Below are 18,557 nucleotides of genomic sequence, written 5' to 3' on the forward strand. Positions count from 1 at the left end.
GATTTCGATAGTACTTAAACACTTGAAATGTTACAATAAATACTGTATGCGATACATATCGTAATACGATATGTACATATCTTACATTTGAATGGAATTCACAGGCATGTTAAGAATCCACTAAATGTATATTCTATTTTTCCAGAATGTTTAAGCGATTCTTGCAATTATTAGCCACTGTCACTAAATAATCTCTTCTAACTTTCCCTTGGATGGTATTATGGGGTGGATTTGTGTTGGTTATATTCCGAAATGTTAATTTGTTTCCGTAAGTGGCTGGGATCTCCGTCCCATATTAACGTCAATTGTAAGCACAGTTCTTCCAAAAAGTTAGTTCATCTTTTTAAACATTTATTATTGGTAACATTTAACCAATGGGTGGTATTTACGTCCGGCAGTGCCTTTCGAATTGTTGCGGAAGAGTGCAAATGTAGAAATATATATATATATACCTATACATCCACAAAGCGTGCTTTGGACTCAATTACATAAATTCAAATAACAAGACTTCTACATTTTGAAAGGCACAACCAAAGCTTCCGAGATGCCTCAGCTTCAAGCATTTCGTGCCGCTAAATTGAGCTCAGTATACAGTGCAACACAAATACTATCACGCGACCCGTTTCCTGATTCTTTAGCTCTTATGGCAGATGGTTTCATTCCCTCGGGTTGAACAATCCGAACCGCCTACTGATGTTTTGTCTCTGTGTAAAAAAAAGAGCCAAGTGTTAGCGTGCACGAAAGGTGGGAAATAAAGTCCCGAGATAGGCGTAACAGGCATATCTGTGGGGTGGATCACTAAATGTATTTTAATATCCAACGCAATTGTATTCAATTCAGCACACATCATCGTTTAGTCAAAGAGTTAGGGCAGTTGATTGTGTCTGCTTAGAAATACAGAATGGATACATGTGGCGATTGCTCATTATATTAAACTTAGCGCGGGTCCTCTGTGGAAATTGTCGAGTATCCTTTTGGTTTGCTGCATTGAAATAAAACAGACATTGATGCCTCAAATGGGGTGCCCTGCCAGGCTATTATAGACGTACTGCTAACGAGACTTTCATAAGCGATTGAACTAATCTGACCATTGAAACCTCGCTAAATCTGCTAATGCTTAAACTAAATCCCATTAGAAACGGTTGTTCTTCACCTGCCACTAGTTTCTATTCAGGCTACTTGGGCCAAAGAGATCAGCTAGAAAAGTGAAATACACGAACAAAAATTAACAAAGAAGTATTGAAGCAAAATTCAGCATTTCTCACAAACTAAATTAGCGCATGCAAACCCAAATAAATAAAGCTAAAGTTTGGGACTGGTTTGTAATAAAAAGTTCAAACCAAGTTAAATAATCTAGTTTTAACCAGGACTTTAAAAGATCTGGCAAATGGAGTATACAGTGGGCAAATGTGAAATCGTTCATTTTGGCAGGAAGAATAAAAAAAAAGCTTATCATCTAAATGATGAAAGATTGCAGAGCTCTGGGATTCAGAGGGATCTGGGTATCCTAGTACATGAATCACAAAAGGTAAGTATGCAGGTACGGCAGGTAATTTGGAAAGCTAATAGAATGTTATCTTTTATTGTGAGGGGGATTGATTACAAAAGTAGGAAGGTTATGCTTCATTGTACAGGGCATTGGTAGGTCACATCTGGAGTATTATGTACAGTACTGGTCTCCTTATTTAAAGAAAGATTTAAATGCGTTAGACGCAGTTCAGAGAAGGTTTACTAGATACCAGGAGTGGGCGGGTTGTTTTATGAGGAAAGGCTGGACAGGTTAGGCTTGTATCCACTGGAATTTAGAAAAGTAAGAGGCAACTTAATTGAAACCTTTAAGATCCTGAGGGGTCGTGGCAGGATGGATGTGGAGAAGATGTTTCCTCTTGCGGAGAATCTAAAACTGGGGGTCACTGTTTAAAAATAAGGGTCGCTCATTTAAGACAGATGTGGAGAATTTTTTTTTCTCTCAGAGGGTTGAGAGTCTTTGGAACTCTCTTCCTCAAAAGGCTGTGGAAGCAGAGCCTTTGAATATTTTTACGACAGAGCTAGATAGGTTCTTGATTGACAAGGGGGTGAAAGATTCTTGGGGGTAGGCGGGAATGTGTGGTTGAGGTTACATTCAGATCAGCCATGATCTTATTGAATGACGGAGCAGGCTCGAGGGGCCGAGTGACCCACTCCTGCTTCTAATTTGTATGTACGTATGCTTACATAATTCAATTGGTGTATAAGGTTTACCACTTTAACATGTGAAATTAACAACTCAGATGTATCAAACCGTTAAGAGAAAGTCTCAAGGAGAATCAAACTGGATGGACTGCCGACAACGACCTGAGCAACAACATGGCACACCAGCCAAGTTAACCCTGCAAAGTTCTCCTCATTAACATTAAATTGGGAGAGCTGTCCCACAGACTAGTCAAACAACAACCTGACATAATCATACTCACAGATTCATATCTTTCATCCCAGAATCCTCCATCATCATCCCTAGGGGTCATATAGTCAGGAGGGAGTGACCCTTAGATATGTTAACATTGACTCCAATCCCCATGAAGACTCATGACATCAGGTCAAAGATGGGCAAATAAATCTGCTGATCACATCCTGTAGTTCACCTTCAGCTGATGAATCAGTACTCCTCCATGTTGAACTTCACTTGGAAGAATCACTGAGGGTGGCAAAAGCACAGAATGTACTCTGGGTAAAGGACTTAAAATCCATCACTAAGAGTGACTCAGTAGCACCACAACTGGCTGAGCTGAAAACCTGAAGGGCATATTTTCCAGACTGCGCCTCTGACAGGTGGTGAAAAATCTAACAAGAGTGACAAACCTACCTGACCTTGTCCTCATCGACTTACCTGTCGCAGATGCATCTATCCATGGCAGTGTTGGTGGGAGTGATCACAGCACAGTCCTTGTGCAGACAAAGTCCCACCTTCACACTGAGAACACTCTTCACCATGTTGTGTGGCACTACCATTGTGCTAAATGCAATAAATTCAGTACAGGGCTCAGAAACTCAAAGCTGGGCATCCATGAGGTGCTGTGGGTCACCAGCAGCAAAATTGTATTCCACCACAATCTATAACCTCATGGCCAGACACAGCCCTCACTCTCCAATTGACATCAAGCCAAGGGACCAACCTGAGTTCAATGGTGTAGGAGAGTATTCCAACTGCAGCACCAGGCATACCTAAAAATGAGATGTCAACCTTGACAATGTTAACATTGACAGAGTAAGCAATCCCACAATTATCTGGTCAGATCAAAGCTCTGCAGTCCTGCAATTGTGAACAATTGAACTAACAGGAGGAGGAGGCTCCATGAAAATCCCCATCCTTAATGATCATGGAAAACAACACATAGTGCAAGGCTAATTTGTTTGCAGCCATATTCAGGCAGAAGTCCAAGTGAATGATCCATCACGGTCTCCTCCTGAGTTCCCTGCCATCACAAATGTCAGCCAATTAGATTCACTCCATGTGATATCAAGAAACAGCTGAGCACATTGAATATTACAAAATCTATGGACCCTGACAGCATCCCAGCTATAGCACTGAAGACTTATTCTCCAGAACGAGCCAAGCCTCAAGCCAGTACAGTTACAACTCTAGCACAAATTCAATCCAGCTAATTACCATCCCATCTGTCTAATTTCCATCCACAGTAAAGTGATGAAAGGTGTCATCTACAGTGCTATCAAACTGCACTTAGCATAAACCTGCTCAACAATTGAGGCAGATGTATGGGAATACCACAACCTGCAAGTTCCTATCAAAATCACCTATCAACCTGACTTGGAAGTATATCATTGCCCCTCATCATCATTGGAATTCCCTACTTAACAGCACTATGGGTGTACCTTCACCACATGGAGTGCAGCAATTCAAGAAGGCAGCTCACTACCAATGATCCCTTTAAATTGTGTTGATGCAGGCTGTATAGCAATCAGGTATATGCCATGTAGAGGACAAGCAGGACACACTAGCAGTGTTTCCTTTAAGATGCATGCACAGCTATGTGGCTATCTAAAAGAGATTGTGCAGTGCAACAAAGATGCTCGCACAGCAAAGGGAAATTAGAGGGAACATTGTTCACCACATTCTCAAGGCAATTAGTGATGGGTAATATATGTTAACCTTATCAATGATGCCTATATTCCATGAAAGAATAATAAAAGGTTACATACATTAGTGGACATTATTTACAGCTTAAACAACAGCAACTGCTTGCATTCATCCAGTGTCTTTAGGATAGCTGATTAAAGACTTGGTCAAAGAGGTATGTTTTGAGGAGTGGCTTAAAGCAGGAGAGCTAGCAAGGTTTAAGAAGGTAATTCCAGAGTTTAGGGTTTAGGGAGCTGAAGGCATGACCATCAATGGTGGAGCAATGAAAATTGGGGATGTATAAGAGACCAGAATGGAAACAGTACAAAGGTCTTAGAGAGTTATGGGACCAGAAGAGGCTAGAAGTTAGGGAGGGGAGGAGGAAGGAAGGATTTGAAAACAAGGATAAGAATTTAAAATTAAAGTGCTGCCAGGTAGGGAGCCAAAATAAGTCGGAGGTGATGGGTGAAAGGGACTTGTTATGAGTTAGAATACAAACACCAACATTTTGGATGAACTCACATTTATGCACAGTGCAAGGTTGGTGACAGGCTAGAAGAACATGGGACTATTCAAATTTTGAGGTTTAGAGGTAACAAAAGCATGGATGAGCATTTCAACAGCAAATAGGCTGAGGCAAGCGTGGAGATGGGCAATTTTACAGACATAGAAGTAGGTTGTCTTGATGATGGCAAGGATATATTGTTGAAATCTCAGCTCTGGGGCAAATAGGATGCTGAGGCAGCAAATGACCTGGTTCAGCCTCAGATAGTGATGGAGTTGTTGCAGAGGGGACTGAAAACAATGGCTTTGGTCTTCCCAATGCGGAGAAAATTTCTGCTCATCCAACCTTGATGCTAAGGAAATTAAGGGATATGGGGATAAGGTGGGATATCAGAATTGAGGTAAAAGGCAGGCCATGATCTTACAGAATGGCAGAGTAGGCTCCAAGGACTGAATAGTCTACACTAGCTCCTATTTCTTATGTTCTTATAGATGTCAGGCAAGCACCATGATAGAGAGAAAGTGATGGTGAGGTGGAGTTGGGTGTCATCAGCACACATATGGAACCTGACATGTTTTTGATTGTAGTCACCAATTTGCAGCATTAGATGAGAATATGGTTTACGAACTTAACGTGAAATTAGGGTTGTACACATTAGTGCATATGGCTTACAGCTTTAAAATGTGAAAATAATTCCATAAATTAATTATGGGTTACAGCTGTTTTGTGTAAAAATAGTTACAAACATTAGTGCATATGGTTTATAGCTTTAATATGTGAAACCAGGGTCACATACAATAGTGTTTATGATTTACAGCTTTAATATGTGAAAGCTTTTTCAACTTGTTCCGCCATTCAATTAGACAATGGCTAATTGGTATCATCTGCATCTAGCTGCCTTGATTCTGTAAGCCTTAAAGCCATTGCCCATCAAAAATCTATCAATCTTACTTTGACATTTTCAATTCACCTAACCTCAGCAGTTTTTTGGGGAGGAAGAGAGAGTTCCAGATTTCCACTACCCTTAGTGTGAAGAAATACTTCCTTACATCACTTCTGAACGGCCTCACTCTAATTTTAAGGTTATGCACCATTGTGCTAGACCTCCTCTAGTGGAGAAAATACTTTCTATTTACCTTATTACCTCCTTTAATCATTAGATCACTTCTTAATCTTTCATACTCAAGGGAATAGTCTATGCAACCTGTCCTCATAAGGGCCCTTTCAGCCCTCCGTATCATTCTGATGAACCTGCACAGCACCCCCTCCAAAATATCTTTCCTGAAGTCTCATTGCTAAAACTGAAGGGTGCTCTAAATGAGGTTGAACCAGAGCTTTATATAACTGTGGCATAACTTGCACCCCTTTGCATTCCAGCTGCCTTGAGATAAATGTTAACACAAGATTGCTTTCTAAACTCTTTTTGTGAATGTCCACTAGCATAATGTGGGGCTCTAAATCTAGCTGTGCCTCCACAGATCTCAGCTGCTCATCATTTAGAAAATATTGATCTATCTTTCTTAAGTCCAAAGTGGATTGCCTCACAGTTCCCCACATTTAACTCCAACTACCACTATTCTATCCACACATTTAACCTATCAATGTCCTTTTGCAAATTTCTGCTCCCATTTACACTATTTACTGTGGCACCTAACTTGATTTTTGTCTCTATTCTTTCATCTAAGTCATTTGTGAAAAACTAAGATCCCTGGGAATAACACTAGTCACGTCTGGTCAATTTGAGCACATACCCGACACTCTCTCTCCTACCTCCTAACCAATCCTTATCCAAGCTAATAGGGTATATTCAATTCTATGTGCTCTCACTTTTGTTAACAGCTTTATGTGGAACCTTGCCAAATGTCTTCTGGAAGTCCATATAAATAACATCCACAGACACTCCCATATCTACCACGTTAGTGACCTTAAAAAATTCAACCATGTTTATTATACACGACCTAGCCATTACAGACCCATGCTGGTTCCCTTACAGTTTTAACATGTGAAACCAGTTATGCACGTTATTGCATTTGGTTTACACTTTTAATCATGTGAAATTGTGCAGAAAACGTATGTGGTTTACATATTTAACATGTGAAACTAGAGTTACATATAGAATCACATAGCATAAAAGGAGGCTATTTGGCCCATCATGCCTGTGTCAGCTCTTTGAAAGGAGCTATCCAGTTGGTTCTATTCCACTGCTCTTTCCTCAAATCCATGCACGTTTCCTTTTCAAATTGTTACAACCCACTGGGGATAGTGCGCTGTCAAGCCGCAACAAATGTGAAAAAGTTTGATCAAACTACCAGATTGCCCCAATTCTACCTAACTGTTTAATCGAGGTTAATAGAATGTGAGCACCAGGTTTGTAAAGTTAATAAGTAAATAACTGTTTATTGAACAAACTGTCGCTAGCCAGTAGCAAAAGAAAGGAATATGAACTGCTAATTTCTAACACTATAACTTAAACTCTACCCCCTTAAATCCCTATACACACACAAACATGGATTTTGAGGGTGGGATAAAACAGTTCAATAGCACCAATTCCAGAGTGCAGGATTCGATGGGTTGATTTTGATCGATGTCTTCCAAATTCCTTTCAGTTCTTGTTAATGACACGAAGCAGTCTTCCAGCACTTTCAGTATTTAGTTCACTGGTTGAACACTTGCCTTTAAATGTCTCTAACAGTGATTTTCCCCTTTGCCTTTTGACAGGGGTTTTCAAAGAGAGAACAGATTATAGAGATATGAGGTGAAAAGCCAGCTAGCTATTATTGTGGAATTACTGGAATCTCCCACATACAGGAGAGAGAGGTTTTAGGTCTTTTCCCTTTCAGGCTAGGAGCTAATCAGCTGCACTGCTCTTCACACAAACTCTGGTCACCTGGTCAGGAGCCAATTAAAATGCTGTTGTCAGGCTGCTCCCTTGGTCCAGGACTCCTTTCCGGCACCATCTTGTCTTTTATGGCACACTCCGTCCCAGGACTGCAAAATTGTATACATCTCTCATCCTGTTCCAGTGGACGTGTATTTCAACCTGCAGCCATTGTAATTCTAATCCACAGTCCAACAGAAATAAAAAGATATGTTCCTTACAAAACATGTATCCAGTTCTCTTTTGAAAGCTACCATTGAATAGCGTCCACCATCCTTTCAGACAGTGCATTCCATATCATTCCAGCTCACTATGTAAATAAAAATCTAATTTTCCCAAATTCTCTTGCCAATTCATTTAACTATGTGTCCTGAGGTTACCAACCTCCTGCCAGTAGAAGTTTTTTCTGATTTACTTCATAATTTTGAACTCCTCTATTAAATCTCCCTTCTCACTACTGCAGGACAGATTTCTCTAATCTCCCCATATAACTGACATCCCTCATCTCTGTTGTTGGTCACATAGATCTCCTCTGCAATCTGCCCAAGGTTCAACATTCTTCCTAAAGTGTGGTATCCAAAATTGGGCACAATAACTCAAGTTAAGGGATAATTACTTATTCTAAAAGTTGAAATACTTCCTTGCTTTTGTACTCTGCACTTCTTTATAAGGCCCAGGATCCTGCAGTTTTTTTTTCAAAAACAGCCTTCTCAATTTGTCCTGCCACTTTCAAAAATTTGCATTCGTGAACTACTAGGCCTCATCGTTGTTGCACCCACTTTAAAATTGTACCATATAATTTATATTGTCTCTTCTCATTCTTAATTCCAAAATCAATCTTGTTCTTTAGTCTCATTAGCTCCTGAAGCTGTTTGTAGGTTTTAGTCCTTTTATTTCCTATGTTATTGGCACCAGGGAGGTGGCACACCACGCGAGACTAATGTCAGAAGCTACAGAATTGCCTGTACATACCACTGTCAAAATCCCTATGACAACTGAATGTCCACACTTGTGTGCGCTCTCCTGGTCAGACATCTGCCCCAGAGTGCCAGGCTGCACTGCCCCAAATCATCATCACCCTCCACACTGAAAACTAATTTGCAAGTGTCACACTTCTGGAGGGTTCCTGCATTGTCTCTTCTTATCATACCAGATAGACACCCATTTAGTTTGTTCCAATATTCATTGTGATGCACAAGAGACCAAAATCGGAGGAACACAAAGATCATGCAGGGTTCTAAGAATTGAGAAGGTTACCAAGATTGGGATGAGGGAACACATAGAGTGATTTGAACACCAGGATGAGAAGTTTAAATTGAAAGCATGGCTGGACCCAAGCCAGTGAAAGTCTGCAAACACAGTGAAGATGGATAAATGAAAATTAGTGAAAATTAATATACAGGCACCAGAGTTTTTGATGACCTGGCGATTATGGAGTTTGGAAGGTCGGCCAGAAGAGCATTGAAATAGTCAATTTTAGAGATAACAAAACCATAGATGAGTATTTTAACAACAGATGGGTTGAGCAAGGGCAGAGACAGGGGAAATTACCAAGGTGGAAGTAAGCGATCTTGATGATAAAAAGGATATGGTGCCAGAACTTAGGGTCATATAGTGTACAGAGGTTGCAAACAGTCTGGTTCAGCCCCAGACAGTGCCCAGGCAGGGGATAGAGTCAGTGATTGGGACCAAAGACAACAGCATCAATAAATCTAGTGTTTATCTAAAGGAATTTTGCTCACCCTATATTGGGTGTCGGACAAGCAGCATGACAAATCAGAGGAGTGGAGGGATCACAAGAGGTGGTGTGGTGGTGAGGTAGAACTGGTTGTCATCAGCAAACATTTGAAATTGGACGTGTTTTCAAATGGTGCAGCGTATGACGAGGAGACTAGAAGTGATCCACAGGGAACTCCAGAGATCAACATGGGAACAGTGGGGGAAGCTAGAGCAGGACTGGATAGGTAAGAATGAACCAGGCGAGAGAAGTCCAACTCCAACCCAGCTGGACAATGAAGGAGAATATTGGACAAGGAAGAGGATGGTGTTGTCAACTGTGTCAAAGGCTGAAGACAGATCAAGAAGGATGGGAAGCGATAGTGCACTAGTACATAGTTCACAGCTTTAACATATGAAACTAGTTACATACATTAGTGTTTATGATTTATAGCTTTAATATGTGAAAGAGTTAGGTACATCAGCTTATACATTTACAGCTTTAATATGTGAAACTACTTATATACAGTAGTGTGTGGTTTAGAGCTTTAACATGACAAATCAGTTAACTTATTAAAATGCATCCACCCTTCTAAAATGCTAATTCTAATCATTCAGTATTGTATCTCTTTCCAATGTAAATATGCTTCTTCCCTTATAAGTGATGAATATGTACATTTATTTAAGTCGAGACATTACAATTTTTCTTTTGCATATTTATGGCTTTTAACTTCACCAGAATCGATCTATTAGATATCTTCATATCCTTAGTCAGAAAAACGGTTTGTCCAATCTCGCGAAATATGATTGGCTGTCCATTGTCAAATTTACATACACTTGTCAATAAAAAGCCCGGGGTCCCATGGAAATTCCGCACTGGAAATTTATTCTCAAGTCAAAATTTGAGTAGATACTTTTAACCTTAGTACTTAAAGTACATGCGAGTACATACTCACAGCGCGGAAAAGGGAGCATTCTCAGACTAGCCACTTCCAAAACGAATTTCATTAAAAAGTGAACAGAATAACTAAGTAAGAAGATGACTTCCGAAAGAGGCAGACGCAAGTTTGCTGTTCCAGTCTGCAGTCCCTTCAACCTCTGCTCTCTGCTTCTTGTACTACTTATTGCCCCAATGAGTAACTGCAAAACAGCCAAGTATTCCACCTACGAGGAAGAATTGCCCGGCACCGTGATCGGAAACCTGGCCGCAGATTTACAGCTAAACGCGGCCGCTGGTGGCCCGAGCGGTTTCCGATTGATGCAAAAGTCCAACTGGTCCCTGGTCCAAGTTGGGGAAAGTGACGGGCAGCTGACGGTCGGGGAGCGCATTGATCGAGAGCAGCTCTGCCAGGGGGAAGAGCCCTGTCTGCTCGTCTTCGACGTGGTGAACTTCTCCCGGGAGAAGTTCCTCCTGATCCATGTGGAGATCGAAGTGAAGGACGTCAACGACAACGCCCCCCAGTTCGCCAAGCCGGAGATGTCAGTGGAAATCTCCGAGAGCTCGGCGCTGGGGACCCGGCTCCCCTTGGAACCGGCGCTTGATGCCGACGTCGGCGCCAACTATCTGCAAAACTACCAACTGTCGGCGAACAGTCACTTCGAGCTGGAGGTGCAGAGCAGGGCGGACGGGGTGAAATGTGCCCAGCTGGTGCTGGTCCAGGAGCTGGACCGGGAGACGGCAGCTCAGTTCAGCCTGGAGCTGAGAGCCCAGGATGGAGGGAGTCCACCCCGGACAGGGACAGCCCAGCTCCAGGTCAGGGTCCTGGACTCGAACGACAACAGGCCGGCCTTCCAGCAGAGCTCCTTCCTGGTGGAGCTGGATGAAGATGCGCCGCTGGGCTCCGTGCTGCTGGAGCTGGAGGCCGTGGACCCGGACGAAGGCCTCAACGGGGAGGTGGTTTACGGCTTCGGCCCCGCGGTGCCCGCCGACGTGCGGCGCCTCTTCCGCCTGGACGCGCAGTCCGGCCGCTTGACCCTGGAAGGGCCGCTCGACCACGAGAGCAGGCCGAGCTTCGAGCTGGACGTGGAGGCTCAGGACCTGGGGGCAAACCCGGCTCGGAGCGGCTGCAAGGTCACCGTCCGCGTCCTCGACATCAACGACAACGCGCCCGAGATCAGCATCACCCCGATGGCCTCCAGCAGCTCCGGCCTCGCCTACATCACCGAGGCGGCGGCCAAGGGCAGCTTCGTGGCGCTGGTCAGCACCTCGGACCGGGACTCGGGCCACAATGGCCGGGTCTCCTGCACTCTGTACGGACACCAACACTTCCAGCTGCGGCCGGCCTACGGCAGCTCCCACATGATCGTGACGGCGGCGGCGCTGGACCGCGAGCGGGAGGCCGAATACAACCTGACGGTGGTGGCCGAGGATCAGGGCCCGGCCCCGCACAAAACCATCCGGCCCTACACCATCCGGGTGGGCGACGAGAACGACAACGCGCCCTCCTTCTCCCACGGCGTCTACCGGGTGTCGCTGCTGGAGAACAACCAGCCCGGTGCCTACATCACCACCGTCCTCGCCCGCGACCCCGACCTGGGCCTCAACGGCCGGCTCACCTACCGCCTGCTGGAGCCGGCCTCCGCCCGCCTGGCCACCGTCGACCCGGCCACCGGAGCCATCTACGCCCTCCGCTCCTTCGACCGCGAGTCGCTGCGGGAGGCCGAGCTGCGGCTCCAGGCGACCGATGGCGGCTCCCCGCCGCTCAGCAGCTCGACCACCGTCAGCCTGAGGATCGCCGATCGCAACGACAACGCGCCGCTCGTCACCCAGCCGCTGCCTAGCAACGGCTCGGCCGCCGACGTCATCACGCTGCCGGGCCACGCTCCCTCCGGTTACCTAGCAACGCGCGTGCGGGCCCGGGACGCTGACGAAGGCCTGAACGCGAAGCTGAGCTACCGGATCGTGAGCGGGGAGCAGGCCGGACTCTTCACCATCCGCACGGACACCGGAGAAATATACCTCGGCCGTCCGCTCACACCCGCCACCGGGCCCCTGCGGCTCATCGTGGCCGTTAGTGACAGCGGCCGCCCCCCGCTGTCCGCCACCGTCACCCTCAGCTTCACGGCGGCGGCGGTGGCTGCCGAGCCTCCCGGAGGAGGCGGGTCGCTGGGCCAGGGGAAGCGGAGCTGGGACACGTCCTTCATCATCATCGTGGTGCTGGCGGGCGGCTGCGTCGCCTTGTTGATGGCCATCATCACCATCGCCACCGCCTGCAGCAAAGGCAAGGAGCCGGGCAGCTGGGTGAAAGCCTCGGCATCGGCGGCCAGAGGGAACCGGGACGGTTTCCCCGCCAGTCTCGGTGTCCAGCAGTATCCTGGCGGCGTCTCCACCATGTGTGGCTCGGAGGATAAGGAATGTGTTGGAGCGGCGGCCTCGGAAGCTGGCGGAGAGACAGCGGGTGTTTACCTGTCAGGAGAGAGCCGCAGAGCAGCAAAGCCGGAGGTGAGTTACTGCCAGTTACTGCACACTGATGAGAGGTGGCATTGTCCATGGTGCCTGTGCTGACTTTTTTCCCCGAGTTAACACTTCCTGTCTCTGTTTTTCCAGTGTTTCCCCAATGTCTCTGGTTTCGGTAATCAAACTCCTCATCCAATCGCAATCTGGCAAGGCAAACAATTTGCTTTAAATAAAAGGTAAGCACTTTTATTCAGTTCAGAGAAGGTTCACTTGGTTGATTTCTCGGGATTGAAGAAATGTCCTATGAGGAAAGGTTGAGCAGGTTGGGCCTATACTCATCGGAGCTTCAAAGACTGAGAGGTGATCTTATTGAAACATATAAGATTCTGAGGCTCTGAAGAAGTCATACTGAGTCGAAACGTTAACTCTATTTCTCTCTCCACAGATGCTGCCTGACCTGCCGAGTTTTCCTAGCATTTTGTGTTTTTATTTCAGATTTCCAGCATCTGCAGTATTATGCTTTCATCAAGATTCTGAGGAGGCTTGATAGGGTAGATGCTGAGAGAATGGCCCCGATCTCCCAATGGCAACAGCGGCAAATGTTGAGACCTTTGCCACTTTTGCACGTCAAGACTCTGAGGAAGTCCTGATCTGTACACATGTACCTGGGAACTTTAAACTTACGCTGGACAGGATTACACTGACCAGGTCCCCAAACCACACGAGAATGTCCCTGACACTGACCTTGGCGTTGGGCTTGATGCCCTGTACTTACATAGGAATTTACCTCAGGATACTCCGGCTGCTAATCACAGGCATAGGATCTGGGTTGACAGTGATTAACAACAGGAGCTGTATCAGGAGGCCGAAAAACTCAGTTAAAACTAAATTGAACAATTAGTACTCCAACACCACCTCACCCCCCCCCCCCCCCCCCCCCCTCACCCCTCAAAGTCTTTGAATCTTCAGAAATAGTTAAAAGAAAACTCTTAAGAAGAATCACCAGAATACTGCAAAGCATGCTGACCTTAAGGGGAGTTATCTGTTGATGTCAAAAGGGGTGTGGCCTTGCCACTCCTTCTCCTGGCCAGTCCTCTGCCTGGACCCCTGCGATGATGACTTGTTCCTCACTCTGGGATTGTGAGGCCTGGTTTGAATGACAAAAAAAGTAAGGGCGCACCTTTAATCACAGTCAGCAGCAACCCACGTGGCATCGCCACTGACTGGAAGATCTGGGCCAATGTTTCCCCTCATGAGGGAATCTAGAACTACGAGGCACAGTTTCAAAATAAGCTGCCTCCCACTAAAAACAGAGATGAGGAGGGATTTCTTCTTAGAGGGTTGTTAATCTTTGGCGTTCTCTTTCCCAGAGAGCAGTGGAGACTCAGTCATTGAATATATTCAAGGCTGAGCTAGACAGGTTTTTGATCTATTAGGGAGTTTTTCTTTTCATGAGAGCAGACAGGAAAGTGGAGTTAAGGCCACCAACAGATCAGCCATGATAAAAGCAAAATACTGCGGATACTGGAAATCTGAAACGAAAACAGAAAACACTGGAAAAACTCAGCAGGTCTAGCAGCATCTGTGGAGAGAGAAACAGAGTTGACATTTCGCGTCCGTATGACTCTTCTTCAGAGCCGAAGAGAAGTGGAAGTGTGATGAAATTTATATTGTTTGAGGGGGGTAGGGCATGTCAACCATGGCATATTAGTCAGAATATTGTATGATGGAGCAGGCTGAAGGCTCAAATGGGCTACTCCTGGTCCTATTTCTTATGTTCTTATGTCAAGATCCAAGTTATTGTTTGTAGTTAATTATTTAAGTAGTGTATCCTTTTGAACAGTGGAGAAATAATTGCTAAACTTTTGTGATTTCCTTTCAGCGAACTTGCACATCAAACTCAGGACAGATTCAGCGGGAAGGACAGTGGGAAAGGCGACAGTGACTTTAATGATAGTGACTCCGATATCAGTGGTATTGGCCTGAACAAAAGGAGTGCCCTTAGTCAAAAGCACAATGGTGAGCCAACAATTTCTAGCACAATTCTGATGAATAAATCTCTGGGATAGCCCGCAGAAGTGAATTGGGTGATGGACCAGTTATATTGAAAGCTTTCAATGTAATGCAAAGATTGAAATATAACTTGAATAAAGTCACTGATATGGTATCAAATTGAAATATAATTTGAATAAAGTCATTGATATGGTATCGCATTGTGGGAAACTGTTGAGGCCACCTTGAAGAGAGAGTTTCATATTGCTTATAGTTTACGTTGCTTTTATCATTATAACCATTGTACCCATGGAGACTTTTTAATTTTATTCTTAACACCGTCATGTTAATAGATTTTTGCTCATATTTAAAGGTAGTATTTGCCTTTGCATCTTTCAGAGGTGGGTTCTAGTTAATAAATCACATAAACATACAGCATAGGAAGAGGTCATTTGGCCATCTTGTCTATGCCAGCTTTTAGAGTAATGCAATTAGTCCAACTCCCCTGATGTTTCCCCATAAGCCTGCATTTTCTTTTCCCCTGGTTCTTTTGATTTCCTATTTCCTAAATCTATTTCCCATGGTTATCAGCCCTCCTACCAGTTTCTCCCTATCTATTCCATCAAAACCCTTCATAACTTTAAACTGCTCCATTAAATCTCCCCCCATCTTTCTCCAAGGCTTCCAACTATTGTTGTCTTTATTTGTAAAAGGGAAACGTTAGAAAGTTAGGGGAAAAATGGACAAACTAAAATTAAATCAGATTTTTTCTTTATTTGGAGCTTTGTTTAAAATCCCAGGCAAGCTCATCCCTTCTGGCCTGCATGACTTGATGAAACTGTGTGAGTTACGTTTGTATTGTGAAACTCTTACATTTAATTCCATGTTTTTCATATCATACCAATGTTTTCCCTCACGTTTGAACTTGCCTAGCATGCTTATCTCTGGTTTACACATTCCTCTGCTCCCTGACTATCTAATTTGTAATGTTGAGGAAGTATGCATTAAATTCTTCTTTCACGGAAATCACTGCATATAAAATTTTGAAAATCTCTTAGAGAGTCCAAGGGCACCTTTTTATAATTCTGTTTCATGCTTGGTTTGAATGGATACTCACTGCAATCTAATGTAATCTGAAATGACCTCTGTCAGAGCTTAACTTTAGTGAAGATATGAATCAGTTTGGTACCTGGCTTCCTAATTATACTGTCACTTTTGCATCAATGCACATCAAAATGCTTTTCGCATTTTCGTGAAAGTGGCAATATAACTGCAGCTTTAGAGTTATCTTTCAGGTCACCACAATATGATGTGCACATGTACTACCAGTTTGGAGCAGAAGGAATAAGCATCAGTGAGCTTGAGACGTAGTAAAACTGAAAATGCTGTACACATTTATTGATGAATTTGAATGCAGTCAGATTTATGCAGAATCACCCTATTTGCCAAATAAATATAAGCATGGCCTTTATTCTTCCCTCCCCTTAGATAGTATTACAGAAAACAGATGGTACGCATCACACTAACTCCTTACTCCAGGATAATTGTAATCATTTTTTTATATTCAAACAGTGGAGGTTTAATTATAACTGTCAGGCCTGAGGAAGTTAACATTGTAATTACTGCGAGTTTCAGTAAACTGCACTGAACAGTTAATATTGTAGTTAAAAGAATAATGAAAAATATCGATTACTTACTTCTCTTGGACAGGTTTATGGTCCTGCACCAGCGAGTGCAAGATCCTTGGCCATTCAGATCGCTGCTGGAGTCCATCTTCTCGAGGGCCAAGTACTTATTCTTCCACAAGTACTTCTCAGCACCTTACTACTTTGGAGAAAAGCACTTCACTCCCCCGAGATCTACTCCGGAAAGATACATACTATCAAGCACTTTTACCAAAAACAGCAGGCCTGCAAAGTGTATATCAGAAAATTGCATGTAATTAACCTGAAACTATAACTCTTGTCATTGTACCACAGTATCATTCTGTGGGATTCACAGGCCACACCCTGCCAAGTAATAACTCACTGATCAATGTATCCAGCAAACATTCTCAAATCTGAGCAGATAACCGTAATAGGTTTACTTATTTTTTTAGTGCTGAAATAGTGCAATTTGTTCATTCTGTATATAATAGCAACGGTTTATTTTTATATTAAATGCCATGTGAAGTCTAATTGATTCCACATGAAAATCTCTTTTTCAAGTAAAATGTATAGCTACAGAATGTGTAAATATCAAATAAGGCAACATTAAAAATTGGAATTTTTCTCTATTGTGATTGGTAATACTTACAGATTTAATTTTATTATTGTGTTCTATTTTCTATTAATTTAGTGTATAATTTAATGACTTGTAAGTAAAGGCATGAAAATATGTAAATAAAACTTGTGTTTTATATATATATATGTATATATATATGTTCCACACTATCTTCTGAGTGCATTCCTTTTTAAGACATGAAGTACTCCTCTTTATTCTGGAACTGACTATCCAAAAAGTAATTCTGAATATTGTGGTATAAGCACAGATGTAACAGAAGAGCATGAAGAATGTGAGTGATATATTCCACAAAACTTTTATGGGATATACTAGGATTTATCAACTACTGACTTAATACCATTGGAAAATGGATTTACTCAACTACTGACTTAATACCATTGGAAAATGGATTTACTCAACTTTGGCAGTAATCCAAGTATTGAGAAAAAATGTTGGAAGTTAGAAATAAAAACAGAGAATGCCAGGTTAACAGATCAGGTCCAAACCTTCTGTTAAATGTTAGCTGTGGCTCATGGTAATGCTTTCACTTTGGAGTCAGAAGGCTGTAGGTTAAAGTGTCATCCAGAAACTTGAACAGAAAGGGTGGCACATAGTGTCATCCCCTGTGGCGACTTTGGTGGCACATAGTGTCATCCCCTGTGGCGACTTTGGTGGCAGGGAAAGCACTTAATCAGGAGGGAGGATTGCCCCTGTCGCTTTCCCACCTCAACCCTGATTAAGGTGGGAAGGCTTTCCTGCCCCACCAACAATTGGGATCCTTAAGCGGGCAATTAATGTTCACTCAAGAGCCCCATCTGCCACCGCTGGTATTAATCCAGTGACAGGCAGAGGTCTCGCCATGAGAGGAACACGACAAGCAAACTCTGTTGTGGTTGCTTGTGGGCTTCTGGGTCGGGAATGGGGTCCCTCGTTCAAAGGCACCCAGTGCCTGAGAACCAACACCAACCCCACTGCCCTTCCCGCCAATCCGCCTCCCCCATGACCCCACTATCGCCATTAGTCATCTCTGGCCTGTTCAGTAGCTACCCCGATTAGCCCAGTAGCTCTCGTCCTTTGATCCCAGGGATGGCCTGCTGCTGTACAGGTAAATGCCTGAATGGAACTTAATTGACTGGGCCTTTCCAAAAAGAGGCGATTTGGGCTCTCACCATTTCCACAGCTGGTGGGCAAGATTCCCATTGCACGGAGCTGCCTCAGGGAGATTAAGTTCAATTTGAAACTTTAAAATAAAGAAAGATTGAAATTATTTAGACATGTCCCCTCATGTAACAGTGTCACATGAGCTGGGACATGTTTATGAAATGTACAAAAAATATTTATTAATTTAACAAAACCTTCCTGAAACCTCATCCCGCCCGTGAATGAAGTTTCATGAAAAGCGTGAAGGCCGCTTGGGCTCTTCGCCTGCTCGCCAACCTTAAGGTTGAACGGGCAGCCCTATCAATTAATTCAATTGGTTTATTAAAGGCCTTAACAGGCCTTTGACAGTTCGGCAGGCTCGCAGCCGCCTCTGGCGCATGCCCGCCGAACAGAAGATCGGAATGACGCACGGTGATGTCAAGACGCACTCCTGATGTCACTGCACATCATTTTGTGCGTTGGCATGCAGGGCCTGCCCCTGCACGCCAAAGAGAAAATTCTGCTCTTGTAGTCTGTGTGTTGAAGGTACTCC

The 18,557-nt window shown here is 43.9% G+C and overlaps 1 protein-coding gene and 1 long non-coding RNA gene across 2 annotated transcripts; one reads left to right on the plus strand and one right to left on the minus strand.

Annotated features, from left to right (window-relative positions):
- Positions 1-330: 330 nt before the first annotated feature.
- Positions 331-11,913, minus strand: LOC144682948 (uncharacterized). The gene is made up of 2 exons (XR_013577135.1): positions 11,774-11,913; positions 331-704 (listed from the first exon to the last, which is right to left on the minus strand). It is a non-coding gene; the product is annotated as an uncharacterized LOC144682948 (long non-coding RNA).
- Positions 9,651-17,010, plus strand: LOC144682947 (protocadherin-8-like). The gene is made up of 4 exons (XM_078545871.1): positions 9,651-12,655; positions 12,761-12,846; positions 14,493-14,629; positions 16,313-17,010. Exons 1-4 carry the CDS (start codon positions 10,253-10,255, stop codon positions 16,546-16,548), a joined length of 2,862 nt encoding a protein of 953 aa, XP_078401997.1. The 5' UTR covers positions 9,651-10,252; the 3' UTR covers positions 16,549-17,010.
- The last annotated feature ends 1,547 nt before the right edge of the window (positions 17,011-18,557 follow it).

Source organism: Cetorhinus maximus, chromosome 7, assembly GCF_964194155.1.
Source record: "Cetorhinus maximus chromosome 7, sCetMax3.hap1.1, whole genome shotgun sequence".
NCBI lineage: Eukaryota > Metazoa > Chordata > Chondrichthyes > Lamniformes > Cetorhinidae > Cetorhinus > Cetorhinus maximus.